The sequence below is a fragment of the Bombyx mandarina genome, chromosome 07 (assembly GCF_030267445.1).
Source record: "Bombyx mandarina strain Sakado chromosome 07, ASM3026744v2".
Taxonomy (NCBI): Eukaryota; Metazoa; Arthropoda; class Insecta; order Lepidoptera; family Bombycidae; genus Bombyx; species Bombyx mandarina.
In genome coordinates, this window is record NC_143214.1 from 6471155 (window position 1) to 6496952 (window position 25798).

Consider the following 25798-nt stretch of genomic DNA (forward strand, 5'->3'; position numbering starts at 1 on the left):
AAACCTCTATACTTTTCTTTTGTTGCCATAATATTAAAAATGTATGCTTTCAACAAATGTTTTTATTAGTTTTATTATAGTTTATACTCCAAACTATTGCTATTAACTCAAAGAGCAAAGAAGACAAAATTGCCACCAACGTCAAGTGTGTCAATGTCGTGTTGAAGTCCTTTTTTCCTTCTCAATTAATTTGTAGGATTAAGAATTATTTTGGCGGGAACACGAGGAGACAAGTTTATGTATTGTTTTATTTATTTATTTAATATATTTTGTACACACAGCTGTTAGAAAAAACACGACGATATGTATACAGAGTACAAGGGTACTACTTATTTCATGTTGAAATCTCTTTGTTTTACTTTGTTAATGTAATGTTTCTTCTCCAAAAAGTCCACTGAAAATTCTAATGAGATTATATTTCAATCCATATCATCTCGGTTTCATCCCAATTTATTAATGTATCTTATTAAACAACTTCATTTCTTTCGTTCCATAACATTTTTCATAAAACATAATATTTATTTAAAAGATTAAGCTGTATGATGCGTGATACGTATGCGTTTTCAGTTGGAAAAACGGAACACTAGGTACTTTAAGCTATGCTGTTTTTAAACTGGCTATAGCTTTGAGGACTTTTTGGCGGGAACGCGAGGAGTGAAGTTGTGTGATTTGTTTTATTTTGTCTATTTAGTGTTTCTTCAGGTTTAAATGTGTAATAACGATGGTTTATTGACTGTTCTGTGTATCTGTGAAAGTGCGCAAATGTGGGAAAATGAAACAAATCCGCTGGACGTAAGTTCTCGGGATCCTCTAAAAAGTCTACTGAAAAAATCTCATTAAATGACCACTGATTTTTTTTTGAGAGAAATGAGATTATATTTCATTCCATATCATCTCATTTCATTTAATTTCATCCCAGTTGATTAATGTCTCAAATTAATCATCTTCATTTCATTTCATTTATCTCCATATTATCATTTTTCATAAAAATAAGAATATAAATTAAAATAGGACATGACTTAAAGGTCTTAGTTACCAGGTCATAAAATCCCTTAAAAAAAGCTATAGCTTTGAAGTTTCCAAGTTTGTTGTGTGTATTATCTATGATCACATTATTCACTCTGCTAGTTCAAATTTCATTCAGTCAGGCAGATAGATTTTGGAGAATATTTAGGAAAACCATTCTAAAGTAAACATATCCAAGGAGACGGAATAGAAGCTAAAAAAATTTGCTTCCTACTATTCATGAAGATTTTCTGCAGTGAGAAGTGTAAAGCAAAATTTGCTTTCTATCGGAATTGAAATGTAAATTACACACCTCCATTTTTGCAATATTAAAAAAATATTGACAATAAAATTTACGCGGGAATTGCTGCGGCAAAATCCGTTGTTAATTTTACAAAATGACTGATGCTTTGTGCCACTTAGTTGTTGATGGGAACGACGTTTTGGAATTCAAACTAGGTAAGCACGCTAACAGTTAATTTTTGAAAAGAAAATGAAATCTATAATTGTATTTGAACACATTTTAGACATTTCAATAGATTTTATTGATTCCCAAAAAACTTCCAATGATCCCGGTTTCCATTGCTATTTAAATTTATATGCAGATGTAGATAAAGGTTGTGATCTTTATTTTTTTTCAGTGAGGTCGGTAGATGATCTCGAAAATGAAGAGACGAGCTTTGGTCCCGACATGTGTCACCAGGTATTTGGAGAGAATGAGAATATATTTGGATATACAGATCTACACATTAAATTATATTACAGTGCAGGAAGTCTGCAAACATATCTAGGAATTGATTATACTGATAAGGTATTATTATTTATTTCTATATCATTTTTAAATTTTATTTGAAACTATCGACCCTCCCTTGCTTCGCTTTGGAAACATTAAATTTTATTATTGAATAGTTGAGTCCCGCGATGCTACCCGCGGTTATTGTCGTACCGCGGGTGACGCCGTGGGGTGAAGCTAGTCTAAAAAAAGTAGCCTAAGTTACTCCTTATATCATCAGCTACCTGTCAGTGAAAGTCCCATCAAAATTGGTCCAGCCGTTCCAGAGATTAGCCGGAACAAACAGACAGATAGACAGATAAAAATTGTAAAAAATGTTATTTTGGTGTAATGTGGTAAAAAGCGGTTATTTCAATACTACAAACAGACTCTAATTTTATTTATATGTATAGATATAAACCATATATCTATCCTTAGCTATTTAATTTACGACCAAGTTTAAAAAAATAATTTGTCTTTATTTATTGAAGAGCTTTAAAAAAATCTAAAGATTCAGTACTTTTTCCTGTACAAATAACACATTTTTTTTTTCTGTACTACAATTATAATTAATAGATCGAACCAAGTAAGTCAGAAGGAATGAAAGCAGATGATGTTGAGGGTGCTCTGACTAAAGTTATAGCACCAGGGTATATCACTAATTTGGATCACTTTGTGTCACAATTAAAGAAAGATGAGTCATTCACACCACATGGAAAAATGCTGCATGCATTCAATGTAACCCCTTGTAAGTTTTTTTTTTCATTTCCTGGGTTTTTATTACTAAAACAGAAAATAAATATTCATAAAATTAAGTTTCCCAGAAATATTTTTATTCTGGTCTCACATATTAAACTAACATTCCATAAATACTATGGATAAGAATGATGACATCATGCACAACTATTTCTGGATTTCGGTATGGTACCTGTACATGTAAAAGTGAACTCTGAATGATGAGATTAAATTAAAAACCTTAAACAACCATCATTTGTGTAGTAGTTGCTTTTAAATGTATAGTAATGTAAAATATGTCCTTGATTTGTGGAATTCTCTAGACAAGTCAGATGGGTAGATGATAAGCTACCATTAGTATATCAACAGACCTTAAGCCACAGATACATATACTATATGTTACAGTGTTTTAGTTGCATTTTTTTCTGTAACTCGGGCTCCTGCAGTTTCTTGTGAACTGTATAATAGGACCCCAGAAGCCTCTTTGCACATTAATATATTATAATAATTTACTACTGGATACAGTTTGATACATATATTTTGTATATAAGTCAAGGGTCTCAATTGTCATAACAAGCTGTGCATAAAATGTAACCTCTGTAATTAAAAATATTAAATGAAAATAATACCCAAGTTCATTTGTTAAACGACATAAAATTTATCAATTTGATCTAATGGTCATTGTGTAAACTATTAAAATATTCATATTTTCTGATTTAAAATTTAATTTTTCAAATTGAATCTGAATTTACAGTTGATGGAGAGAGCAGATCATTTGAAGTATATTATTGTGAGACTTCAACTCAAGGTTTTCTAGAATACCATCAACGTTTACAAACATTTCTCCTGTGGTATGTAGATGCAGCGTCATTCATAGATGTTGATGATGATCAGTGGACATTCTTCACAGTGTAAGTTGTTATTGCATGTGTATTTATGGTATTAGGTGCTTTAGAGTCTTTATTATTAAAACTAGGAGATATGTCTGGTGCTAGAAATGTAAGCTGCCGAAAATTCAATTGATTGTTACTTTTATTACCATTAGTATAAATAAAATTATAAATATAAATAACAGCAAGAACCAGTCACCATTCAGTTTAAACAAGTTGAAAGAGTTCAACTAACATCTTAAACAATAGATATAACCTACTGAGTGTCTTGCTGGATCTTCTGTCGGTCACGATTCTGTTTTGATGCTAGATTCTGCAAAGCACTGATTTTGCTAGGGCTAGCATTAGCAAATCCTTCCAGTTTGAGTCCTGTGAATTCATCCAACAGTCCAAGTGTAGTTGAAATAGCGTGTTAGATTATGAATGATTAGGTAGGGAAAAGAATATTAAGAAATCTATAATTACTAAAGAAATTTTATTTAATTATCATTGAAGCAATTAAAAATGTTAGACCCCGTATTTTTAGCACCAACTTGCATGGTTTATTTAATCCATCCTGAAGAATGAGGCTCATGGCGAGGATAACTTTTGTAATAAACAATTGATAGAGAGTTCTGTTCTGTGCCTTTTTTATTTTTGGGCCTGGGTTGAGTCTCCTTAGATATCCAAACTGAGCAGGCGTCTTGATGTGTAGTAGTACCAAACCCATCCACTAAAGAGCTCTCCTGTACAGTCGCCTTAGATTGTGAGCTCTGCTGGAACAGAACCCGAGAGAGGTAGGAGAGGCAATTGCGCTCGGCACTTTAAATAGACGCGCAGCCACCCCGAGGACTCCTGACCGGACGGGGTCGTGATGATGATGGCGATGATGATGATCGCAAAAGCGCATCGCGGTGATCCACCGAGCTCACTGGTACGGTCACCAACTCAGTGGGTTGCGTATATCGATTAGTTCGGTTGTAGAACTCTTCCTCGTAATTGATGAGTAGACGAGAACGGTGACCAGTGCTTGAAAAACCTAAAAGCACCGAATGTGTATCCGGATCCGACAAGAAATGTTTCGGGCGATGGCGGCTTCAATTGCCCAGCGCCCGCACAGCATTATAGTTTTTAAAATGAGATCATTCAGAACAGGTTTTTATGTTCCAGTTTTGAGAAATATCAAACGAGTGAAGGCAGTGTTCGATACGCTACAGCTGCCTATGCAACTGTATACAGATACTATGCCTATCCAAACCATCAACGTCCACGAATCTCACAAGTTCTCACATTACCGCCCTTCAGAAAACTCGGAATTTGTGCACAAATGTTACAGGTAATACTGTCATGAAATTTACTCACCTATTGCGATAGAAAGTGATATTTATAATTCATGGACAAAGATAAACCTTTTTGTAAAACATAGAAAAGCTCAGCCTTAATCCAATTTTGCTTCATAAAAGATAATATTATGACACTATGTTGTGGTTATAGTCACCTACAAATTGAATGAAGTGATGTTGAAAAATGCATGACATTATTATGTGATCAGTTAAACACCCTGGTCTATACATATTATGTAGATTACGTTTACCTTATTCAGTTAGTTGAGTTAAATTTTTGATTGCTTAAATGGAAAATTTAACCAATAAAATGTTACTAGTATTTTCAATCTGTATTTTTAGGCCATATACTCTCACTTTATAATAATACCTGAAGTGATAGATCTCACAGTTGAAGACCCCTCACCTGACTTTCAAAGGGTTAGAGATTATGTTGATGCTAAGAACTGTGAAAGATTACCGGCATTTCAGCCAGCTGCCTTATACTTAGGGTATGTGCTTTTTCTATTTGTAATGTTGTATTAATTGATTCTAAAATTGATCAATGTAAACTTCTTTTGCATATCGAAATAATCCAATTATGTAATGTTTCTTGAAGGTTCTCAGCTGAAATGGCGATCCAGGCGCGAAATAAATTTAAAATAAACAAAAAACAAGCAAGGAGAATTTATGAAATATTGCGTTTGAAGAATACAAATACTTCTGATAAGACTGCATATTTGAATTATAGATTAGATGTTAAGAACAGACTGAATGCTCCATTTCAGGTACCAATTTAATATTTTTATTGTACTTGGATGAATAAACTAATTCACGACCCACCTGGTTTTAAAGTGGTTAACGGAATCCATCGACATAACCAACGTCCCAACCTCCAAATCCAGTACACATGGCTACTTCATAACAGAAGTAAGTCAAATGGTAATACTTATTCTTGCCAGCAGCAACATTGAGAACAAACCAGATTCTTACATTATGAGTGCAATAATTTATTTTCACTATCCTAAATAATAAAAAATAGACACTTTTATTTTAAACTTAGAAAACATACATGCTCAGTATTGGAATGTTATATTATGTAATTCGAATTCTATCATAGTTCACAAAAAGGGACTCATTTTACAGTAAGATTATATAATGTATAGACTAGTCTAGTTTTTTTGTGTTCTAAAATTTTTTTTTAAATTAATATTTTTTATTGCATTAATCAGTGAAACAGCTAACCTGTTGTTCAGTGGTTATCCAGAACCCATACATATCACAATGCGAACAATGTCCTATACCTCGAGAAATGTGATTGAAGTTTCAATTGTATTGTATAATGGCTATCATATCATTACCCTTCAAACCGAAAAACATTATTGCTTCGTGGTAGTAATAGGTAAAATGCTAGTACCTACTTATGCAATCTACTATTAGCAAGACTAACTAAATGGAGAAGTCCCTCTGCTTTCTTTCTGACCAATGGTTATATAAGTGATTCTAAACCACTGTGTCACAGGCACTTTTTGCTGCCAAATTTTATACATGTATGTAGTTAGAGGTAAGAAACGACTTTTATCTTTTTCTTTCTGTATTGTCAAATTTTTTATACCGTAAAAGTGTATTGTGATACCAAATCAGGTTGAGAATCACTGGACCGTTATCATATCATTCTTATTCAGCAACAAACGTTTGGAGGCTACAGAATATGATGTTAATTATATTTTATAGAAAAAGAAGCTAGAAATGAAAAAGCTTCAGAAAGTATTGAAACCTGAAGAGTTTGTAGCCACTGTGACAGTTACTGGTGCTAATGAGACACAGGCGAGACTCTCCAGTCAATACCACTCGCTCGAGATCGAGTACCGCCGCGTCATACATCGGATGGAACAAGACTAATGCTCGGAACCATCAGGCGGAGTTTGCAGACTGCCCTTTACAACTCCATTATCGTGTGAAATTATAAGGACGAAGATTACTAAATTGTGCATGAGGACAAAAAATAATTATGTTTGATTAAAGTGAAGTGTACTTATTATATGTCACGAGCTTTGGATATTCGATAGTACCATTTTTTTAATTATATATGATAAATTTCATAAATGCTCAATATTAACAAGTTTATTACCTATTATTTTGTCCAGTAATACTATAAGATTATAAGATTCTTTCCAATGTCACATTTTCTGATAATCCACGTTAATAAAGTTTTTTGAAATAATTAACGCCCGAATGTTGATTGAGGATCGTCAGTCACTAGAAAATTAATTCATTAATGCCTCTCAATATTTGGGCATTATTTATTTTGTTATGAATGCTGTGTGAACGTGATTTTGAAATAAAACAAATTTTGGAGTTACGCTGAAGTATATATTTGAAGTCGTCCTTTCAACTCAAATAAAAGGTAAAATGCTAAAATTAAAACTGATACCTGTTACGATAAACTTAATTACGTAAAGAGAATCAGTTGACACAAATCACAGATGTTGCCTCAGTGCGTTCATGACGTTACAGTTAACATATTTATTGGAACACTTTCCAATAGCCTTTCCACTTTTCTTTCACGAGATCATTAAAAACATTACTTTTTTTTTAAATAAATGCACATGCATCCTCAACCGAGAACCCCTTTTTAAATTTGAACTCTGTCGAAATCGTTTTCTGAAGATAAAAAAATTGGATTGAATATAGTTGTAAAATTACTTAAGAGTATTAAGTAAAGAAATCAATGACATGAACTTGAAATAATTACTAGAAATGTCCTGATTCTTAAAAAATGCATAAATTACTTTTTTAACATTTTTAGTTACGATTTTTACGAAATATATTGGTAGACTATTTCTAATTTCTTATATCGATTCGTAGATTCTGATTACACAATTTTCGATAAAATATGATATGCGACTTTCAAGTTTTATGTTGTCAACGGATGCCAAATATATTTGTTTACTGTTTTCATTTTGGCTGTTATTACAGTTTTTGAAGGGTTCTCTTTTACCCGTCCTCTGTGCGTTCGGTGTGCTTAGTGCAAGTTTTTTAACGTTTTCGATAGCGTAAAAGTTAACTCATATTTGTATGGAATTAGATCGTTTGCGTATGTTTGCCGCTAGGGGCGCTGTTCCTACTGCATACAAAATTGGATTAACTTTTACGCTATCGAGAACGTTAAAAAATTCGCACTAAGCACACAGCGAAGAGTAGCGTCTCTGCATCAAACCTTACATCTCTGAGGACTAGTGACGGTAGGTACCACTTACAACTAAAAAGTTTTTCTCAAAACAAAACACAAACCTAATATCTAAAAAATGCGAGTATAAGGAAATTTAGTAGTAAAAGTGTAACTCTGAAGCCTCTATTCTGCCCATAGATTACACACATAATATTCTAATACCGATCGAGTGAAGTTTTCACAAAATATAAATTTAGGTAACAGTTAAAATTATTCTTGAAATAAACAAATACATAACTTAGTGCCTAATAAACAAATCATAAATTAATTTAGTATTGATTTTCGATGACGAACCATATAATTTTTTAAATTAAACTGACATAACGAAAATGATTAGAATAGGAGAATACATAAATATAGATAAGTTGTTCTTATTTCGAACGACATCATTTCAGTACGTAAGCCCGTCTACTAATAACAGTCCTAAACTATTATTCGCTAATACTGTTTAAATGTGTATTTTGAAATTAGTAAGAGAATTAAGCTTTAATCGTTCGATTGATCCGAGGCTGGTTTTTCAAGGAAACAAAAACAATGGCAAAGTGCTAATAGCTGTCTACACGACCAGCAAATTCGGTCAGCCATTACATTCTTAGGCGGATTCTATTTGTAGCTACCGATGTGCGACAACACTGCACATAATATACAAAAGCATATTATTTAATTACCCGCTACGGAATTATCGGACTACCCCACAATCCATATAATTAAATTATCCTGGCTGAAAACGCCTCTTCATTTACTGACATAAACATATCCTGTAATGAAAAACAAGCCTCGTATTACACGGCCATAGGGAAACTACACATACCTACATAAGTACGTAAAGTATATAATATTTTGGCAAAAAACGTTATTACGATAAATAGCCAAAGTGAAACTTTTATTACATCGACTCAAACTTTTTCATCTGTGTGTTGCATGTCGCGTGACGGTCGGCCGCGGAGTACGGATAAAGTGAAGGGCGCTCGTCAGAGCAACCAAGGCCATTAAGGCGACGCCAATAGTTCGCAGCAGCTGACCATGTAGTGTATAGACTATTACTCATTTGTGCCAGTGCTCCACGCTATTTTGTTTTTGTTTTTGTCAGTGTTTAATGTAAATGTTTGTCAGAGTTAAATGTCTATAATGTGAAAAAAAGTTTCACATTTACCGTGGTTTCATAAAAGCACACAATCCTTTTTTTTTTCTTTTCATCAATACAAAGATTACATTAGAAGCATTCGTTTCAATGCAACACTACAAGTACATAAACCTAGTTGATTATGTCTTTATGACTACTCAACAAACACTACGAAAGGCGTTTTAAGAAGTCACTTGTTTCAGTTTCGACTTATTCCCTAAGAAAAAATTGATAATATTTTTTCTTTTACCTGGACGGTGACAGATGTTACAATTACGCCGGCTCCAAATATGAGTTATAAGAAGCTACTAATACAATAATAATATACTCAGAGAATCGTTCAACTAATGCATTGATTACTCCGAAAACTACTAGTAGTTATGTAGTGAAACTAAAATACGATTATTGATTATTATTATTATGAGATGAGGCCAAAAGACTTGATAAGTAATATTGAAAGTGGTTAAGTTATTAATGAGATCGCGAGATGCTGTCTGCCACGTAGTAAGATTCGCCGAACCACTCGCTGTGTTCGTTCAGATACCTGGAGAAAAAATAAATAAAAAAATAATCTTTTAATTCGTCCCAATCAAATATAATATGAACGAAATAGTCGATATTTTTTGCTACTTACTGAACAAACATGTCAATGTGCCTGACAATGAGCCGCAGCTTGCAGTCCGGCATTTGAGAAGCGTTTAAAAAGTCCGGTAATCGCACTGTAATGAGAATATTCACAATTACAATTAATTATCTACTTTTCGTAGCGGATCATATAATTTGGTAATACGCAATCGGAGACCATTAACAAAAAAAAAACAGTTAAAAAGCTTTAACATTTTTGGGAGACATATATTTTTTTTATCGATAAACTGTAAGAATTCTGATATTTTTTTATGTCTAACTGAGCATCGATCACAATTCATAATGTGTTTAATTGTTATTTATCAATGCATAATAGTAAATCGCTAGTAGTTTCTGTTGGCCCCAAATGACGTCACTCGACTTGACTGAATTTTGTAAAGATTGCGTGATACTTTTGAAAAAACAATATGCCCGGTTCCCTGTTGTAACGGTAGCTAGTCCGCCGAGTTTCTCGTCAGATCTTCTCAGTGGGTCGCGTTTCCGGTGATAGATTCTGCGAAGCACTTCTCTAGCTAGGGCTAGTGTTAGAGCAACGTCTCCAGGTTTGAGCCCCGAAAGCTCATCTACACGTTAGGGTTACGCTGACATAGCCTCTCAAGGCTATCAGTGTTGGTAGGATAAACAACAACGGTAGGTAATCGTCATACGCACCAAAGAGGCGGGCAAGATGAATAGCGCCGTAGACGCGGCACGGCAAGTGTTCGGTGCCGTCGCGAGGAATCATTTGCCATTTAGCGACCTAAGAAATAATGTTTTATGTAAGAAAAAAAAACACTAACACACACAATGAATTAACTATAGCTGTAATTTAACTCTTAAAATTATTAGATACTAGCAGCTCGCTCCCGGTTTCGCTCGGGTAGTAGCGCACGCGATTTAAACTTTAGGTAAAAAATACTTTAGGTAATTTTTTTTCACCCAGCGTAACATTATTGGAGTTTTAGTAAGAAACCCAACATTTTTTTGCAGAATATAATACAGAGTATGTCACCCAGGGATGGTGTAGTTTGCCAACAGTGAAAGAATTTTTCAAATCGATTTAGTAGTTTCGGAGCCTATTCAATACAAACAAACAATCAAATCTTTTCTTTTTATAATATCAGTATAGATTCATCGAAGTCCGAATGTAAATGGATTTATGTATATCCTGTCAAATGTTGTCAAACTTTCAGTGCTGTATTGTTAAATTTGTTAAGGCCACAAGCGGGCTACCGTAAACCGAATAAAGATACTAATGTTTAATACTTATAGATATCACAGAATATAAGAAATCTGATAATGGCCTGAATCGCGCTGGCGACATTTACAAGTTAGGCTTGCTTGCTTATGTCAAAGTTAAAACAGATTTCGACGGTTGACCTCCCGGAGTGACCAAGAACCCTCGTTCGATGGAAGATCATTCATGTCGTTACCTCAAACTAATTTTTCAATTTTTAATCGAAGCATGCGAGATTCTGATCATTTCGATATAGTACTGTAATAGTATACTCCCATCATGTGTAACTTCATTCGCTTGAACAATGACGGAAGAATATGAAGAAAGCGGAAGTGTCGTAACTAGAAAAAGCCAACTTTACACCAGAGCCATAAAACTATGAAAAAAATTAATATCTCATATTATATTTATAGAGATAGAAAGTTGAAAATTTTTAGTTATCTATACTAATATATAAATCAACAGTGGTTTTTACGGATGTTTCGTTATAAATACTGAACCATGCATCCGATTGACTTGAAACTTGGTATCCATGTAGAAAATACATGTACTTAATGGATAAGCTAATATTTATATGAGTGTTGGACTCCCTAATAATAATGACAATAAATAATAATGTTAATTTTAAATTCCCAACGAATTGGACGGGTACAGCTAGTTTATTTATATTATCTAAAGGCTATCTGGTTATATTATTATCAATACATACCAATTTTTTACTTTAGTAGTTAATTTTCTTTCTTACAACAATTACGCTTTCTTCCGTCTTTATTACAATAAAACCAATTTAATATTAAGAAGAGCGGCGGATTTTTTTTTCTTGTCTTTGGAGTGTATTTGTAAATTTCGATGAATGCTTAAATCTATTTGCACTTGGTCATACCCAAAAAACGTATACACTACCTTTTCCAAGAGCAGCGAGAGCGGAGTGCGAGTGCTGGTGGATACGGGAGCTGTTTTCGGTGGATGGGTCCAACCTTCGCTCATGGACGAGCCGCTACTTCCCACGCTGAAAAATTTTTGTAAAACTAACCTGTGAATTATTATTATATTCTAAGTTGTTAGTACACAATGAAATGTTATAAAACTAGGGTTAGGACGGGTGTAGCTTACTATGCTTATATGTATGTGGTATAAAGGGCTTTATTAGGGAATTGGCCCATCTGATGTAAGATGTTCTACCTAGTCAGGTCATAAGTATTGTCACACAGTAAAAACTTTTCTTTTAGAATGCTGGCCACACAAAAGCTTATTGAATTCGAATTTCGAATTGTTCATGAAAATAAAAATGTATACTTTTAGAATTTTTACTCATTTTTAAATATGGAGTGGACGCTTAAAGAAGACCGTGTTGCAGTTATTGCGTTGCATCGTTGCGGTTACGCGCCAATTCAAATTTTTAACATACTGAAAGTTTTGAATATAACCAAAAGATTCGTTTATCGTACCATCAAACGATACAATGAAGACTCTAGTGTAGATGACAGGTCAAGAAGTGGTCGCCCTCGATCTGTTAGGACTCCAGCAGTGATAAAAGCTGTGAAGGCGCGAATTCAAAGAAATCCCAAACGTAAGCAGAAACTGTTGGCCCATCAAATGGGGTTAAGCAGAACCACGGTGAAAAGGGTGTTAAATGAACACTTAGGGCTTCGGGCATATCGAAGAAAAACAGGACATCGTTTGAATGCTCGTCTAATGGACCTGAGACTGAAGAGATGCCGCGCTTTGTTGAAGCGGTACGCGGGAAAAAAATATCGGGAAATTCTTTTTTCGGATGAAAAAATTTTTACCGTAGAAGAGAGCTACAACAAACAAAATGATAAGGTGTACGCACACAGTAGTGAAGAAGCGAGCAACCGTATTCCGCGTGTCCAACGAGGTCATTTTCCATCCTCGCTCATGGTATGGTTGGGAGTTTCTTATTGGGGCTTAACAGAGGTACATTTTTGTGAGAAAGGTGTAAAAACGAATGCAGTTTTGTATCAAAATACAGTCCTAACGAACCTTGTGGAACCTGTTTCTCATACCATGTTCAATAACAGACACTGGGTATTCCAATAAGATTCGGTGCCAGCTCATAGAGCGAAGAGCACACAAGACTGGCTGGCGGCGCGTGAAATCGACTTCATCCGGCACGAAGACTAGCCCTCCTCCAGTCCAGATTTGAATCCGTTAGATTACAACACTTGGAGGAAAAGGCGTGCTCAAAGGCTCATCCCAATTTGGAGTCACTCAAGACATCCTTGATTAAGGCAGCCGCCGATATTGACATGGACCTCGTTCGTGCTGCGGTAGACGACTGGCCGCGCAGATTGAAGGCCTGTATTCAAAATCACGGAGGTCATTTTGAATAAACTTTAGTGTCATAAGAATCTATGTTTTGATAAGTTCATTTTGGTATATGAATGGTTACATAATGAATAAACTTGTTTCAATTATTTTACATTAAACATGTGACAGAATTTATGACCTGACTAGGTATATTATAATTATTTCTATATTATATTATGAATGGTGAACACTTTGGATCCAAACCAGCTTTTAGGTTAAAGTAGTTTTTAAATAAATTTTTATTTTTTGTTTTATTATTATTATTATTTTATTCTGAAATTGTAGTTATTGTTAATGAATGTTATATGGATGCAAAATCTGAAGTAAATGAAATAAATAAATAATAGCACAAAATGAACACCGCTGATTATTTTGAGCCGTGAAGTCCTTCTTGGTTACCATAATTTAATAGGATAGTGACTAACGGGACGAGCGATTATTTCGCAGCACAAAAAAGTTAATAATAGATTTTACAGCCTTTTTCCTTCTTTTTTTTGTATTTTCATCAATAATACATTTGTTCGGTGTTTTCATCTCATTTTTATTATTATTATAAAAACGATTTAACGTAAAACTGAAATGTGAGCGAAGTGACATAGTTTTGTTATTGTATTGCTGCTGTCCATAAGTGACACACTTCAAAATGAAACAACGCGGACGTAATTTACGGTAACCCATTATAATCTACACACTACTAAAATCGACTGTCAAATTACACTTTTTATTGCGTAAATAAGTGAACGAGCTCACGGCCCACCTGGTGATATGTGGTTACCGGAGTCCGTGGACATCAACGACGTAAATGCCGCCATTCACTTTGAGACATGAGTTCTAAGTTTCAGTTTTTACAGTACAACGGCTGCCTCAACTGTGAAACCGTATTCTGCCGTGTCACGTGTCATACAAAGCAGCCTACCACCAGCAATTACGCAAATTCAAATTTTTCGGGTTTGATTTTTATTACACACCATAGTTTGTCAAACCCTTTTTCTGTGTGCACAATAACATACGATATTTTAAAACGAGTATTCTTCAATAAATATTTCATGTCGTTATTTGTCTTAAATATTTTACGTCCTTTTTTAGATAATCTTCTTAGCGTTTATTCACGGAAAGCTCCCACGCCAATATCTCAGGAATTTCAATTACGGACGCATGTATAATTGCGTGCAATATTCTAAGTTAAATGATCTTGCTTGGAATTGTATTTCCGTGTACCTACCCTACCTACCGCCAGCGAGTATCACATTTCACAGTACATTGCGTAATATGTACGCCGTTTCGCACGCATGTATGTACGCATGTAATCGGACGCATATATGTGCGTAGCGTTTATTTTTGCACCACAGTATAGAATAAAACTCGGCCGACTTGGCTTCATTTAGTTATTGGAGTCTACAGATCGAAGTAGAAACGTGACTTCGAAATAACGTTTTTATTTTAATTACCATTAGGTTTAGAATGAAACGCGAACTGAAATAGAATGTATAATATACAGAAAATTTCGTGTCTATGCTTCTTGTTGAATTAACCTTTTATCATTTGTTTACGATTACGATAAAAATGTAAAATAGGACTTTTTGGCGGGAACGCGAGGAGTGAAGTTATGTGATTTGTTTTATTTTGTCTATTTAGTGTTTCTTCAGGTTTAAATGTTTAATAGTTTATTAAATGTTTAGTATCTGTGTGTGTAAAGTGTACAAATGTGGGAAAATGAAACAAAGCCGCTGGACGTAGCTTCTCGGGATCCTCCAAAAAGCCCACTGGAAAAGTCTTAGTAGATAACCACCATTTTACTGAGATTATATTTCATCCCATATCATCTCATCTCATTTCATCTCAGTTGATTAATGTCTCAAATTAATCATCTTCATTTCATTTCATTTCACTCCATATTATCATTTTACATAAAAATAAGATTATAAATTAAAATAAGACTTGATCTAAAGGTCTTAGTTACCAGGTCATAAGATTCCTTAAAAAAAGTGTCAAATTGAACCGGCATGTAAAAAACCAACTCCTCCGTTAGCGAGCGGTAAGAGCGAGCGGTTCTTAATTGCTATCCGAAATTCGATCTAAACAAAACTTATACACGAATATACAGCCCACTGAGTTTCTCGTCGGATCGTCACAGTGGGTCGCGATTCCGATCCGCTAGTAAATTCGGCAAAGTCTTCGAGATTGAACCCTTGTGAGTTCGCCTAGACGTTCGATGAAGCTAGTAGATATAACCCCTTGAAGTTACTGGCGGTAGGTAGAAAAAAAACATTAGTGTAATATATTTACCTGGAGGAAAGTGTTTCGAATGTCCTCGGTTCGCCAGTCGAGGTCGAAGGTGCCGGCTCCTCGTTCTCAGATTGCGAAACAACGGACTTGTGAGAACGAAGCCTGTATAATTCACCACAAACTTCAGCATAGAACAATACGTTAATTATAAACAATGTTATTGTATGAGTTCTTGTCGTCATAAGCAGACTGCCCGTGATCACGCTCGGAACAGCGCCGAAATACCGGGCACTCATTAAATGCAATGATCATGATGAGAATTAATTCAATTAGTAATAGTGTTTATAAAGCAGACAGCCGCGAAACTTTTTTTATTTATTTTTTATTGCTTAGATGTGTGGACGAGCTCACAGCCCATCTGGTGTTAAGTGGTTACTGGAGCCCATTGACATCTACAACGTAAATGCGCCATCCACCTCGAGATATAAGTTCTAAGGTCTCAAGTATAGTTACAACGGCTGCCCCACCCTTCAAACCGAAACGCATTACTGCTTCACGGCAGAAATAGGCAGGGCGGTGGTACCTGCCCATGCGGACTCACAAGAGGTCCTAACAACAGTAACTAAACTTCAAGACAATTCGTGTTTAAATCTATTATTACACATTATATAAAAAAAAAACATTATATGACGTAATAGCAATACTATAGGTTTTTTTCTTCTTATAATTTAGCCTCTTTACTGCCATGTAGGTTACCGGTGTCCTACGTGGCGCAATTAAGTAATTATGTCGATTTCTGTTACTGGAGTGGGGGGGTGACCTACATAGCAGTCAAAAGGTTAAGAATATAAAGGCGTAAAGCCCTAAAGTGTTATAATGTTTCCTCCATGTTTATAGCAAGACGACTCAAGGCAATCTATACAAAGACATTAGAGACATAAGGTCTAATATGCATTGTTTTAAACTCCTATTGATTTTAGTTTTCGTATCATTATTTCTTTAAACAATTTATTATAGTTGCAATACATCGAAACTAAGACAAGTATTTAGGTAATTCTGTAGAAGCGAAACCTTCAATTGTATATCTGTCTCGTTCTCTCGCGTACTAAATATTATATTAACATAGGTTTGTCATTTTTAGTCGTTTTTCGTTTCATCGATTTTAAAGTAAGAACAGACGAATACCATTCAAAATTTGAAATAGTGAGTTCGACCTCATGATTCTGATGCCGAAATATAGAATTATACATTAAAATCTAAGTATATATCGAGGAGTGAAAGGCTATATTTTGACTTAAGCGACATTTTTGTAACATAACAGGAGCTCCATTCAAAGTTTAAAATTTGGAAATAGTTCTTCTTCTCAGTCGTACAATCCTGGCGGAGTGGTCGCGGTTACGTATGGCTTTTGAGGGACTTCTCAATCTCTATTTGTGGCGGTACGTGTACATTCCAATACTTCGTAGATGACTAAATCAAGTCTGTCCACCTTGTGGATGATATTATAACAATATTATTACAAAAAAAACAATATTATAACAAAAAAAAACTTCAGCTATTTGAATTGGTTAAGCTTTATTAAAGTACCAATTAAAAATATCGAACTGCTGTTTGTTACTAATAGCAAATAAAACGGAATTTTAATTATTATTATTATTTTTCCTACCTATTCTAGTAATCTCGAGGAGTTATTCTAGATTCATCGAGCTAGTAGGTGAGCTCACGGGGCTCAAGCCGGGAGTGGTGCTAACACTGATCCTAACAAGAGCCGTGCTTCGCAGAATCTACCACCGGATCGGAAACGCAACCCACTGAGAAGATCCGGCGAGAGACTCAGTGGGTTTTAATTATTAAGATAAATGTCACGTATTAAGCGAAATAAATAGCCTTTCATCCCTTGATATGAATCCATGTCATTGTGTTTGAGTGGCGAACGCACCTCCTGGCTCCGATGCGACGCGCGGCGCCGGCGGGGGCGGAGGCGGGGGCGGGGGCGCCGTCCTCGCTGACGTCATCAGCGACGGTCTCCTCGGCGGCCGAATCAGTCTTAGAAGCTTCTTTCTCGACGCTTTCACCGGTCATCACTTCTTCGTCCTCCTGATTGTTCTCTTCCATAGTTACAGAACCTTCTTCGATCTCTTCCTCTTCAAAATTGAAAATCCAGTTTTCTTTAGCATTAAGAAGCACAGCAGAAAGGCACGTTTAATAAAATGGCTGAATATTAAAAATAAACAGCTAAATAGTGTATCGAGATTTCTTTTGCTGCTTACACAAGCTTACGTTCTATATAGTCAAATGAGTTAATGAGTGCTCACGGTTGTCAGTCCTATACCTAAATAACATTATTATAATAGCATGAGCAACGCCTCGACATAAGTATTCAACTCATTTGCTTGCCTCAAGCAATATGGCAATCAAAAGGCTGCTATCAAATTCGAACTATTGATTAGAAAAACATATACATTATATGTCGTTTATAAATATTTAGAATTAGAAATAATTATGATATTTTTCGTATTTTATTGGTATTCCAATATTATTTCTGATGTTTCGAATGTACTTTAGAGTTTTCGTGGTCGTGGACGCCTGAAATATTATTTATCTACATTTGAATACTGCGCTAACTACCGCCAAATATTGTAAAAAAAAAAGAAATGATATTTATGTTTCGTTGCACCCGTTGCAGTTAAATGGAACTAACGCTATCTTAAGGTCTGGCAGTTTGTTTCAAATAATAAACACGAGATTCAATTGAAGATCTAATGCAATTACCTTCATTATTTTCACAGTCGGTTGGATCCGGCGGCAAGTGAGAATACTCTGGTATTTTTGGGCTCTTGAGATCTTCTTCGACCGAAACGACGGTGGACTCGTCCTGGGAGTGACATTCTTCTTCTTCAAACACATATTTCAGTTTCTCACCTTCTTGCCTGCGTATAAAGTATTGCTTTCATTTAGATTCACCGGCGAAAATATATCGTTACGGACGTTACGTTTAGAAGTCATCGTGGCCTAAAGGATAAAAGACGTCCGGTGGATTCGTGTATAGCGATGCACCGGTGTTCGAATCCCGGAGGCGGGTACCAATTTTTCTAATAAAATACGTATCAACAAATATTCACGATTGACTTCCACAGTGAAGGAATAATATCGTGTAATAAAAATGAAACCCGCAAAATTATAATTTGCGTAATTACTGGTGGTAGGACCTCTTGAGAGTCAGCGCGGGTAGGTACCACTACCCTGCCTATTTCTGCCGTAAAGCAGTTATGCGTTTCGGTTTGAAGGGCGGGGCAGCCGTTGTAACTATACTGAGATCTTAGAACTTATATCTCAACGTGGGTGGCGCATTTACGTTGTAGATATCTATGGGCTCCAGTAGCCACTTAACACCAGGTGGGCTGTGAGCTTGTCCACCCACCTAAGCAATAAAAAAAAGTTCGGATTCTCTAAAATTACCACGTATTTAATACAACTGATATATTTCATTGGTATTTAAACTAATTTCAAATTGTTGTTTTAATTCCCTAATATACAACCGTTGAGTCGACATTGCGAAAATAAATAAAAAAAAGATTAGTAAATAACAAGAAAAAAATGTTTGTGATTTCTTACTCGTCTATGAATTTTCCGCAGATCTCATGGTACTGATGCAGTTCTTGCTTGTAGAGGAGATGGCCGCGGAGAATGAAGTCGAAGTACACACGGATCCCGTCCGCGACTTCACGTACAAGGTTTAACCTATACAATAGTTTTTATTTACGAATGGACACAGGAACAGGCAAAGGCATCCCCGTATCGTTTCCCCTAAGACAGGCGAGCTTATTGTTGGACTGATATGTTTCGTTAACGCAGAAAAACCAATAATAATATATATACAGCGTGATTATTTTCTTAAAGAAATAAGTAAAGCCGTAGAAACACTCCATGCGAGCTGATAATTTATTCATTTAATAGAAGTTAAAAGATTAGTAAAATAAATAGAGCTAGAGAATCTATACTAATATTATAAAGAGGAAAGATTTGTTTGTTTGTTTCGAATAGGCTCCGAAACTACTGGACCGATTTGAAAAATTCTTTTTCCATTAGAAGCCGACATTGTCCCTGATGAACATAGGCTACTTTTATTTATTTATTTTTTAATTATTATTTTTTGGTTTCATGTGTGTTTTAATGTTTCCGAAGCGAAGCGAGGGCGGGTCGCTAGTAGAGAAGTAAAATAAAAAAAATAAAAAAAATATGTATATTAAGATTACTAATTTAAAACAAAAAAAAAACTCGTTTTAATAGCAAGCTGAACTAAATAAAAAAAGTTATAACTTTGGTAATCATTGTCAAGCAAATATTTAGATGTTAGGTCATATTAATTAAAGTATTGTATTATTATAGGACCTTGATACGTGTGAAAATTTTCAAGTTAATCGTACATCTTGAAGTTGGTAGAAAAAACATAAAAAATTTCTTTGAATCGTTTTAATATAACAGAAAAGGACAGAACCTATAGGTATTAGTCTCAGTCTTGAATTTTTTTCTATGCAAAAATAATAATAAATTAATAATAATAAAATAGCCTAGAATATTTTTAATAAATAATTTAATTTAAAAATAGCCTGAAATATATAATTAGGTTCAAATAAATAACGTAGTATGTTGTAGTAACGTAGTTTATTATAAAAAATATCTCTTAAAATATCTCTATATATATCTTACGTTTTTTTTTTTAAATGCTATTTCTTTAATAAACAACGCGAGATTAAACGCCAGCAGTAGTTTTAATTACGCCCACGTCTCGCTAAAACCGAAGAACAATTCTCTGAATCTGTGAACACGAAACAATTTTGATAATATTGCGCACCTGCAGGAGACGTCCTGTAGGTCCGGCCTTTGTGGCGGGTCGTGCCGCGCCCTCGGCTGGTGCCAGGCCCCGGCGCGCGCATACCATTTCACGAACGACTCTAGGATCTCGACAACACAGGGGCTGGCCGGCAGTCTAGACAGCCGACCGCGTTTCACCACTATGTGAAAATCGAACGTGAGCCGATCCCTAACCAAAATAACATTCATAATTTATTTCACATAAATAGTACCGTAAAATGGGGGGAATCGTGACACTTTGAAGTCGTCGTGGCCTGAAGGATAAGACGTCCGGTGCATTCGTTTATAGCGATGCACCGGTGTTCGAATCCCGCAGGCGGGTACCAATTTTTCTAATGAAATACGTACTTAACCAATGCTCACGATTTATTTCCACGGTGAAGGAATAACATCGTGTAATAAAAATCAAACTCGCAAAATTATAATTTGCGTAATTACTGGTGGTAGGACCTCTTGTGAGTCCACACGGGTAGGCACCGCCACCCCGCTTATTTCTGCCACGAAGCAGTAATGCGTTTCGGTTTGAAGGGTGGGGCAGCCGTTGTAACTAACTATACTGAGACCTTAGAACTTATATCTCATTTGCGCATATGGCGCATTTACGTTGTAGATGTCTATGGGTTCCAGTAACCACTTAACACCACGTCGGCTGTGAGCTCGTCCACCCATCTAAACAATAAAAAAAAACTTTTTTAATTCGACATTGATTTTTATCGTTTTTTTTTTCTTGTACTTATAGTAATAAAACGGAGATCATAATGTTTCCGGTAGTTAAATTTTTTATTTATAATGCATTAAGATATAGTTTATTAAAGATTAATCATAAAAAGTTACAAAAACTCAAGCATGGTATGGGGACAATAGAGTTTTTCGATAGGGCTGGCATTATTTTGTTGTTAGGTACTACCTGATTTTAGGTAATTAACTTTTTAACATCTTTAATGAGTTACAAAACTTTGATGACTGAATTAAACTATTTAATATTCTTAGTAATTTTCAGTTCAATAAAGTTAAATCTCTAACAACCCGACAAAAGTATTGTGATATCTCAGACTTGTCCCTATTCTACCTCTAGTCCCTATTCCCCCAGCCTACTGTAACTTTGTTCTTTCAGTCTTTCGAATCTTAAGATTTATACATAACAAATTATAATGAATGTATAATATACGTTATACGGTACTGACCACTACGGTATATCAATATGTGTCAAAAAAAATATGCAAGTATAGTCTGACCACTGCCTTAGCGACTACTATTCGTTGCAATAGTTGATTTAATTAAAGTAGAACTAGTGGACTTCATAATAATGCAAATTAAATGAATTTAGGATTGCAAATAATTTATTTATAAATTGATTGAAAAAATGTTATTGATAAATCGTTTTATTAATTTCAAAACGCATTAACTTATTATTGACAGACGGACTAACAGACGGTTTGGTACTAAGCGGTTATCAATGCAACTTGAATATCGATCGCCCACTTCGAGACTTGGGGTCGTAGTGTTAGAATAACTGCCTTATTTAATACACCGTCCATATGAACGTATAGGAATAATAAAAATTTAAATAATAAAGCAAACCGATATGCGAATTTAATCAATGTAGTCGAAGGGAATTAAATATACATATCCTTATTGTATCAAGGTGGGTAGCGGAATTTACGTTGTAGATGTCTATGGGCTCCGGTAGCCACTTAGCACCAGGTGGGCCGAGAGCTCGTCCACCCATCTAAGCAATAAAAAAAAGGTTTTCGTTAAGGAAATTCTAGTTACAATTTAAAGTCCTTACCTGATAGGGAATGGTAACGTGATGTGAGCTCTCCCGACTGGAGGGTTATTGTTAGGCGGCGGAGAACGAGGCTGAGAGTTGGCAGCCGAAGCAGACGATGAATCCGTGTCGGCCGTTTCGACTTCTGAATAAACCGTATCCAAGAAAATAGATATCAAAATTCAAGAGCACTTTATCGTAAAGCATAAACCTCTAAAAGTCCGTTTTAAAAAAAAACCTGTACGGGCATATTCTAATTTTATAAATATTGAAACGTTCTCTACATCAAATATAATATTTGCTAGCCACTGTGACGACAACTGTTCCAACTTTGAAATCCAAGAAAAATTGCTATAAAATTCAAGAGTACGTTATAATAAACTATATATGTATCTGTAAAACGCCTGTGCGCGTAGCTACATCTATTTTCATAAATATTTAAACATGATCTACATCAAATATAATATCTGCTAGCCACTGTGACGACTGTTTCAACTTTTAATCGTAAAGTATAAATCTGTTAAAAAAATCTGTGTTGCATCTATTTTAATAAAAATTTAATAATAATATCATTTCTGCAAGCCTTCGATCATTGTTCAACGAAGCTACAACCAATTAAATTACGAAAATCCGATAGAGTTGCAACAGACAGTCTCTCTCCCCATAGCCGTTTTCCAATCAAATAATAGGTATACATATGTTGAGGTAGCAGACTCTCCGGAACGCTAATAACGATCGCTTCCCCCTAGGTGTGCTATAGATTATGGTTATATTTACCGTCTGGCTGGGTACTTGTCGAAGAGCCGTCGTCGCTAAAGCCATGACGGGTGCGCTTGGCGGGCCCCGCCCCGGCGGCGCTTGTACTACCACCCTTCTTTCGTTCCCGACGGTACAAGTAAGCCCCTCTAACAAAAAAAAATCCCAATGTTAGGTATCGGAAATACTGCGATGCAATTCTATAATGGTTTTTCACAAACTAATAAAATCAAAGGTTTTTCTTTACAATTACGCTTTTTTTTTGTTTGGAATATTCACTTTGCAAATCAGGATGCACAATGCGGATTTAATTTTTTTTTATTGTTTTTTAATAAACAATAAATCCTAGATACAAATAAATTATACTTTTCATTACACACGCCATCATGTATTCGAATTATACGCTTAATATATGTCTAGGTACCTAGGTCTATAGGTATGTACTACGTGGCTAGGTTTCATGCGCAATAGCTAACGGGGATGTTTGCGTTGCCTAGGGCGTGGCTGTTGCAGACAATGAACTGCAGAAATTTTATACAATATTCAAATGTTATGTATCGAAAATCGATTTTTTGTTGTTAAAACATAGATTGACATGAAATCGAGAGATAAGAGTTGTTATAGGCCTAATTCTGATCGGAAAATATTTAATTAATTTTAAAAGGAATTTTAGTAGTTTTAGACCTAAAATGCATAAGAATACAGTAAATTGTCTATAACGACTTATTAAAATTATTCATATTAAAGATTCATTTAAGTGTTACTAGCGACCCGTCCTCGCTTCGCTTCGGAAACTGTAATTTATTATTGATTTCTCCACTATTTAATGGATGTTATTATACACATAAACCTTCATCTTCAATCACTCTATCTGTTAAAAAAAACCGCATCAAAATCCGTTGCGTAGTTTTAAAGATTTAAGCATACATAGGGATATAGGGACAGAGAAAGCGACTTTGTTTTATACTATGTAGTGATGAATACTTACAACTGAAGCTGTGATTTTTCAGCTAAATCACGTTGCAGCTGTCGATTTTCCTCTGTATCTTTGAGAACGAAGTCTTCACTGACGCAGCGATCCCACGAAGAGTTCCATCCTTGGAAATGGATTAGATACTCAACAGTTCTACGCCCTCGTTTGTCTTTGCTCTCTACGACTTCAAGAACCTGTTTATTTATTGAAATAATTCAATAGTATTTTACTTAGACATACTATAAATTCTTTGTTCAATACATTTTAATGGAAATTTCATTATTTTATTAATATGTTTTTTACTGGTGGTGGTCTGCTTGTGAGTCCGTGCGGGTAGGTACCACCACCCTGCCTATTTCTGCCATGAAGCAGTAATGCGTTTCGGTTTGAAGGGTGGGCCAGTCGTTGTAACTATACTTGAGACCTTAGAACTTATATCTAAAGGTGGGTGGCGCATTTACGTTTTAGATGTCTATGAGCTCCAGTAACCACTTAACACCAGGTGGGCTGTGAGCTCGTCGTGATCTTAGCAATAAAAAAATAAAAAACTTAGACACACTATAAATTCTTTGTTTGATACATTCGAAATTTCACTTTTTTATTATAATAATATGTTTTCAAAATATATATTATCTGGATATAAATATTTTCAGTTCCAATACATATCATTATATTCATTAAAATGTTGATATGATTTAACTACACATGAGCTGTTGCACTTCCAATGTGCGAGATAGGGTGTGGTCACGGTTTGCTTTGTTCGTGCAAATTCTTGAAATGAATATAAAGAAATCATTTCCTACTATATTTTTGCTCCAATTATAATGAGCAGATAGGTTTAGGTAGGATTTTGTTGTATTTTATAGAAAATTAAGATTGACGTTTGTAAAAAAAAAGCTCTATAATAGAAAATGTTAAAGTTTTATAATTTTTCATTCCGTTTCTTTGTGATAATCAAGTTTAAGTGGTTTATGAAAAAGTTACTAAATAATGTAGAGCATGTATCATTATATAGTAATATATTAATTTATTTAAGATTATACATCTCAAGTCTGGTCCGGGTGTGGCTACCAATAAAATAATATATTTTATGCAACTTGCTTTGCTTTTTAAAGCAATATTTGATTGGAATATTTTTTAAGTAACATGATGCCAAAAGCAAATGTATTATTTGGATTATGTTCTCATCAAAATTTTTAAAGCTAGCACTCTTATTTTTTTTTCATATTATATATACTTCTATTATTTGAATTGTAATTATATAACATTAATTATATACAAAGAAAGTTTTGGGTGTGGTCAACTTTTAAATGTTCTTTAGTAAAACAGATTCTGATTTTCACAAGTAAATGAAGGATTTTTTTTGTATTTTTAAATTAAGGTTCTGCCTTAAGGTTTTGCTTCATTTAATTAAAACATTTATAGTTTTTTACATATTGGTAGATTCCTCGTTTTTTGTTTAAAAAAAAAATATTTAAAAAAAGAAGTATTTTACCTTGGAATCATAAAGCACCTTGGCTTTAGTAGGGTCTGGCTCGTAGCACAGGACTCGTTCCCCCTCAGTGAATTTATATCGTAGCCCCCGTGTAGAGACCATTGTTAACTGATGCCTTGCCCAAAACCGATGGGAACTTAATAAAATCACTCCATTTAACAAATGCGATGGTTAAATTTGTAAAATTTTAGTTAAAAACACAAAAAAAAAACAATGATCTGTAATAACCTAGCGATATTAACTGGTTGCGGACGTCCGAATGACTCCAGGTCGTGGTGTGCAATAGTAAGATCAGCGGTACAGTACTATTATTTTAGGTAGCGCGACACGCCCTGGACACGCCTTATATTTCTGAAAATAATTATTGTTTGGGCGTCGGCTGCTGCAGATATTTGTTTTGTTTGGTTTCTCTCAGCTGTCAGGATCTGTCAACGTCAAGTTAAAGCTTTTAAACC

The 25798-nt window shown here is 34.8% G+C and overlaps 2 protein-coding genes across 6 annotated transcripts; one reads left to right on the plus strand and one right to left on the minus strand.

Annotated features, from left to right (window-relative positions):
* Positions 1–659: 659 nt before the first annotated feature.
* On the plus strand, positions 660–7065 carry Hat1 (histone acetyltransferase 1). 2 transcript variants are annotated; one of them, XM_089728557.1, is made up of 8 exons: positions 660–792; positions 1647–1816; positions 2354–2525; positions 3267–3423; positions 4552–4717; positions 5067–5215; positions 5323–5491; positions 6438–7065. In XM_089728557.1, the coding sequence occupies exons 2-8, from the start codon at positions 1697–1699 to the stop codon at positions 6603–6605; spliced, it is 1101 nt and encodes a 366-aa protein (XP_089584683.1). In that variant the 5' UTR covers positions 660–792; positions 1647–1696; the 3' UTR covers positions 6606–7065. The 2 variants fall into 2 exon arrangements, with proteins under 2 accessions (XP_089584683.1, XP_028031018.1); XM_028175217.2 differs by lacking the exon at positions 660–792 and adding an exon at positions 1069–1464.
* msl-3 (male-specific lethal 3) lies at positions 7055–25751 on the minus strand. Of its 4 annotated transcripts, none has more exons than XM_028175264.2 (13): positions 25344–25751; positions 23864–24042; positions 22897–23024; positions 22141–22264; positions 20332–20520; positions 19092–19217; positions 18249–18406; positions 17416–17644; positions 15537–15638; positions 11823–11952; positions 10355–10442; positions 9693–9777; positions 7055–9602 (listed from the first exon to the last, which is right to left on the minus strand). In XM_028175264.2, exons 1-13 carry the CDS (start codon positions 25443–25445, stop codon positions 9530–9532), a joined length of 1713 nt encoding a protein of 570 aa, XP_028031065.1. In that variant the 5' UTR covers positions 25446–25751; the 3' UTR covers positions 7055–9529. The 4 variants fall into 4 exon arrangements, with proteins under 4 accessions (XP_028031065.1, XP_028031067.1, XP_028031068.1 ...); XM_028175266.2 differs by having other exon boundaries at positions 11823–11928; positions 25344–25750; XM_028175267.2 differs by having other exon boundaries at positions 11823–11928; positions 17416–17620; positions 25344–25749.
* Between the last annotated feature and the right edge of the window lie 47 nt (positions 25752–25798).